Source organism: Aplysia californica, unplaced genomic scaffold, assembly GCF_000002075.1.
Source record: "Aplysia californica isolate F4 #8 unplaced genomic scaffold, AplCal3.0 scaffold00051, whole genome shotgun sequence".
NCBI classification, from domain to species: Eukaryota; Metazoa; Mollusca; class Gastropoda; order Aplysiida; family Aplysiidae; genus Aplysia; species Aplysia californica.
In genome coordinates, this window is record NW_004797321.1 from 907805 (window position 1) to 910204 (window position 2400).

A 2400-nucleotide genomic window follows, 5' to 3' on the forward strand; every position below is an offset into this window, starting at 1 on the left:
CTCCCCCCCAAATCCCCATCCTCACCCAACCTGACGTGTTCTGTCACACATCAAATGTGGCTATTTGCAGTCCCATAAGTACCAGCCGACGCGTGGAAAGCTTTGTTGTGCTGTGGCGATTTCTCCAGGTCAAAAGTAGATTCCTGGAAACCAGAAAAAGACAGAACAGGTTGGGGTTTTTCCCAGGAAAAGAATATCATGTATGTGCGAAGTATACCCAAAAAAAAACGCAAAGGGGTGAGAGTGGGTGGGGGGTGGAGTGAGAAGTAGTCGTTTGCAGTAGTGATTGACTGGAACAGGTGGTCGTTTGACCAGATTCCACCGCTTATTTAAATATGTTATATACTGAGTGATCAAAAAAATAAAACTGTACAACTTTTTTTCTAGAAATCTCGCACAAAATTTGCACTAGTATGTTGTATTTGGAACAGATATCATTCATTTAAAAGGAATTTGTTTAACATAAAAATTACAAAGAATAAACTTATTTTTGAAAACGAAAATGGCTTTTATAAAAACCACCTATAAATGCAAAATGCGCCAATTTAAAAGATCTTGTAAGGAAAGTCACGAAATGATTGGTTTGAATTTGTTTCTTTCTTTTTATTTTAAAAATCTAATCTTTCCATCCCTATAACTCTTAAACAATATTTCTTTTCTCCTATAGAGTTGTTTTGTTTTTTTTTTTAATTCTGGAATTCCAAGAACCAATGGTCTATATGTCCTCCTTTGAACTCGACACATTTGAACAGGTCGTTCGCACTGTTCAGTGGTGGGCAAACACAAGGATCTACTCAATCATGTGTACTCAAAGCCACGCACACTGCACACCTTGCAGTATGGAGCTGTTTCTAGAGACAATAGGAGGGGGTGAGGTTGCCCAAGTTGAAAGCATTTGTGGAGTTGATATAACCTGGAAGACACTCGAAAAGTATGGCTTCAGAGGACAAATGTTAGATAATGTCAGAGCTCTATGCACCAACAGCAAAAGCTCAGTAAGAACGAAAGAAGGTGATACAGACTGGTTCAAAGTAAGATCTGGTGACGACAGGGATGTGTTCTATCTCCCCTCCTATTTATAATATATATGGACAGAATACCACAAGACGCAAGCCAAAGCCAAGAAAGCCTAAATGAACTTCTATTCGCAGACGACCAATGTCTTATTCACCCAACCCAACAAAGCCTCCAAAATCACATTACCAAACTGAACAACAGCTGTGAAAAATGTAACATGAAAATAAGCACATCAAAAACAGAAGTTATGTAAGTGAGCCGAAACCGTAGTCCACTGAACATCCATGTCAATAGCAAACAACTGAAATAGGTGAAGGAGTTTAAATATCTTGGCAGTAGTCTTTCTAAAATCGGGTCCATAGACAGAGAAATAGAAATGCGAACCCAAAAAGCCAACGCTGTCACCTACCAGCTGGGACCCCTCCTATCTCATCCAAAGATCTCCATGGACACAAAGAGACAGCTTATCACTCCAATATTCATACCAATATTATGCTACCAGTGCCAGACCTGGGCATTAAGTAAAACCCATGAAAGCAAAATCACCCCAAGCGAAATGAAAATGTCTCCGCAAAACCCTTAACATCCCAAGACGAGACAGGCAGAGAAATGAAGAAGCAAGAGCAGCTATCGGCATCGAGTCCAGCCTGCATTACATAGAAAGACGGAGAATAAAATGGTTTTGCCACCTGTTACGTATGTCAGCTGGCCAACCAGCTTTGAGAGCCTACAACACCAAGCATTCAGGCTATAAAGGAAAAGAAAGGCTACGCAAAAGGTGGAACGAGGGTGTCAAGGAAACCCTGAGAAAACATAATATCACAACTGAAAGAGCTGCAGAGCTGGCCTACCATAGAAAACTGCATCTTCCATCGACGCTTAACGGCAATAGAGGATAAAAAAGTAAAAGTAAGAAAAAGTAAAAGTAGATATAACCTGAAAGGTGAATATAGGCTTTGCCAAGGAACCAAATGGCATAGAGGATGTTAACGATCGAGGAATCATGAACACATTGCTATCCTCTGATAGCTTCTCTTACGGGGAAAATGGCACGGCCGTAGATGAAGATATGCCTTGAAAATGCGGATCGTTGAGATGTAGGAAGGTCATTGCTGTAGACATCGTCTACGGACAGACGTCTCATGAGGCTCATCGACTGAATTCTGCACCCTGGTGACGTTTAGAGAGGTGCAAACGGTGTGTGTTTGACCTGAGGTTGTCATTTTGTCTAGGAAATTTTAGTTCTGATTCTCTACAGGTCCTAGCTGATGGACCATTTCCACCCTTGACATGGGAGGGGGGGGGGCTACGCCCCCAAAATCAAAATTCGGCTCAAAATCATGGAATTTGAGTTGTAGGCATTTTTAGCTTCCTCAGCCTCTC

General features: G+C 41.3%; 1 protein-coding gene across 1 annotated transcript in view; it reads right to left on the minus strand.

Annotated features, from left to right (window-relative positions):
- The window catches only part of LOC101855705 (sodium-dependent multivitamin transporter), a gene marked incomplete at both ends in the record, with an annotated part of 24147 nt that continues 21747 nt past the window's right edge, over nucleotides 1-2400 (minus strand). Inside the window, 1 exon segment of the mRNA XM_013079424.1 lies at nucleotides 1-143. Coding sequence (XP_012934878.1) covers nucleotides 51-143 — 93 coding nt within the window.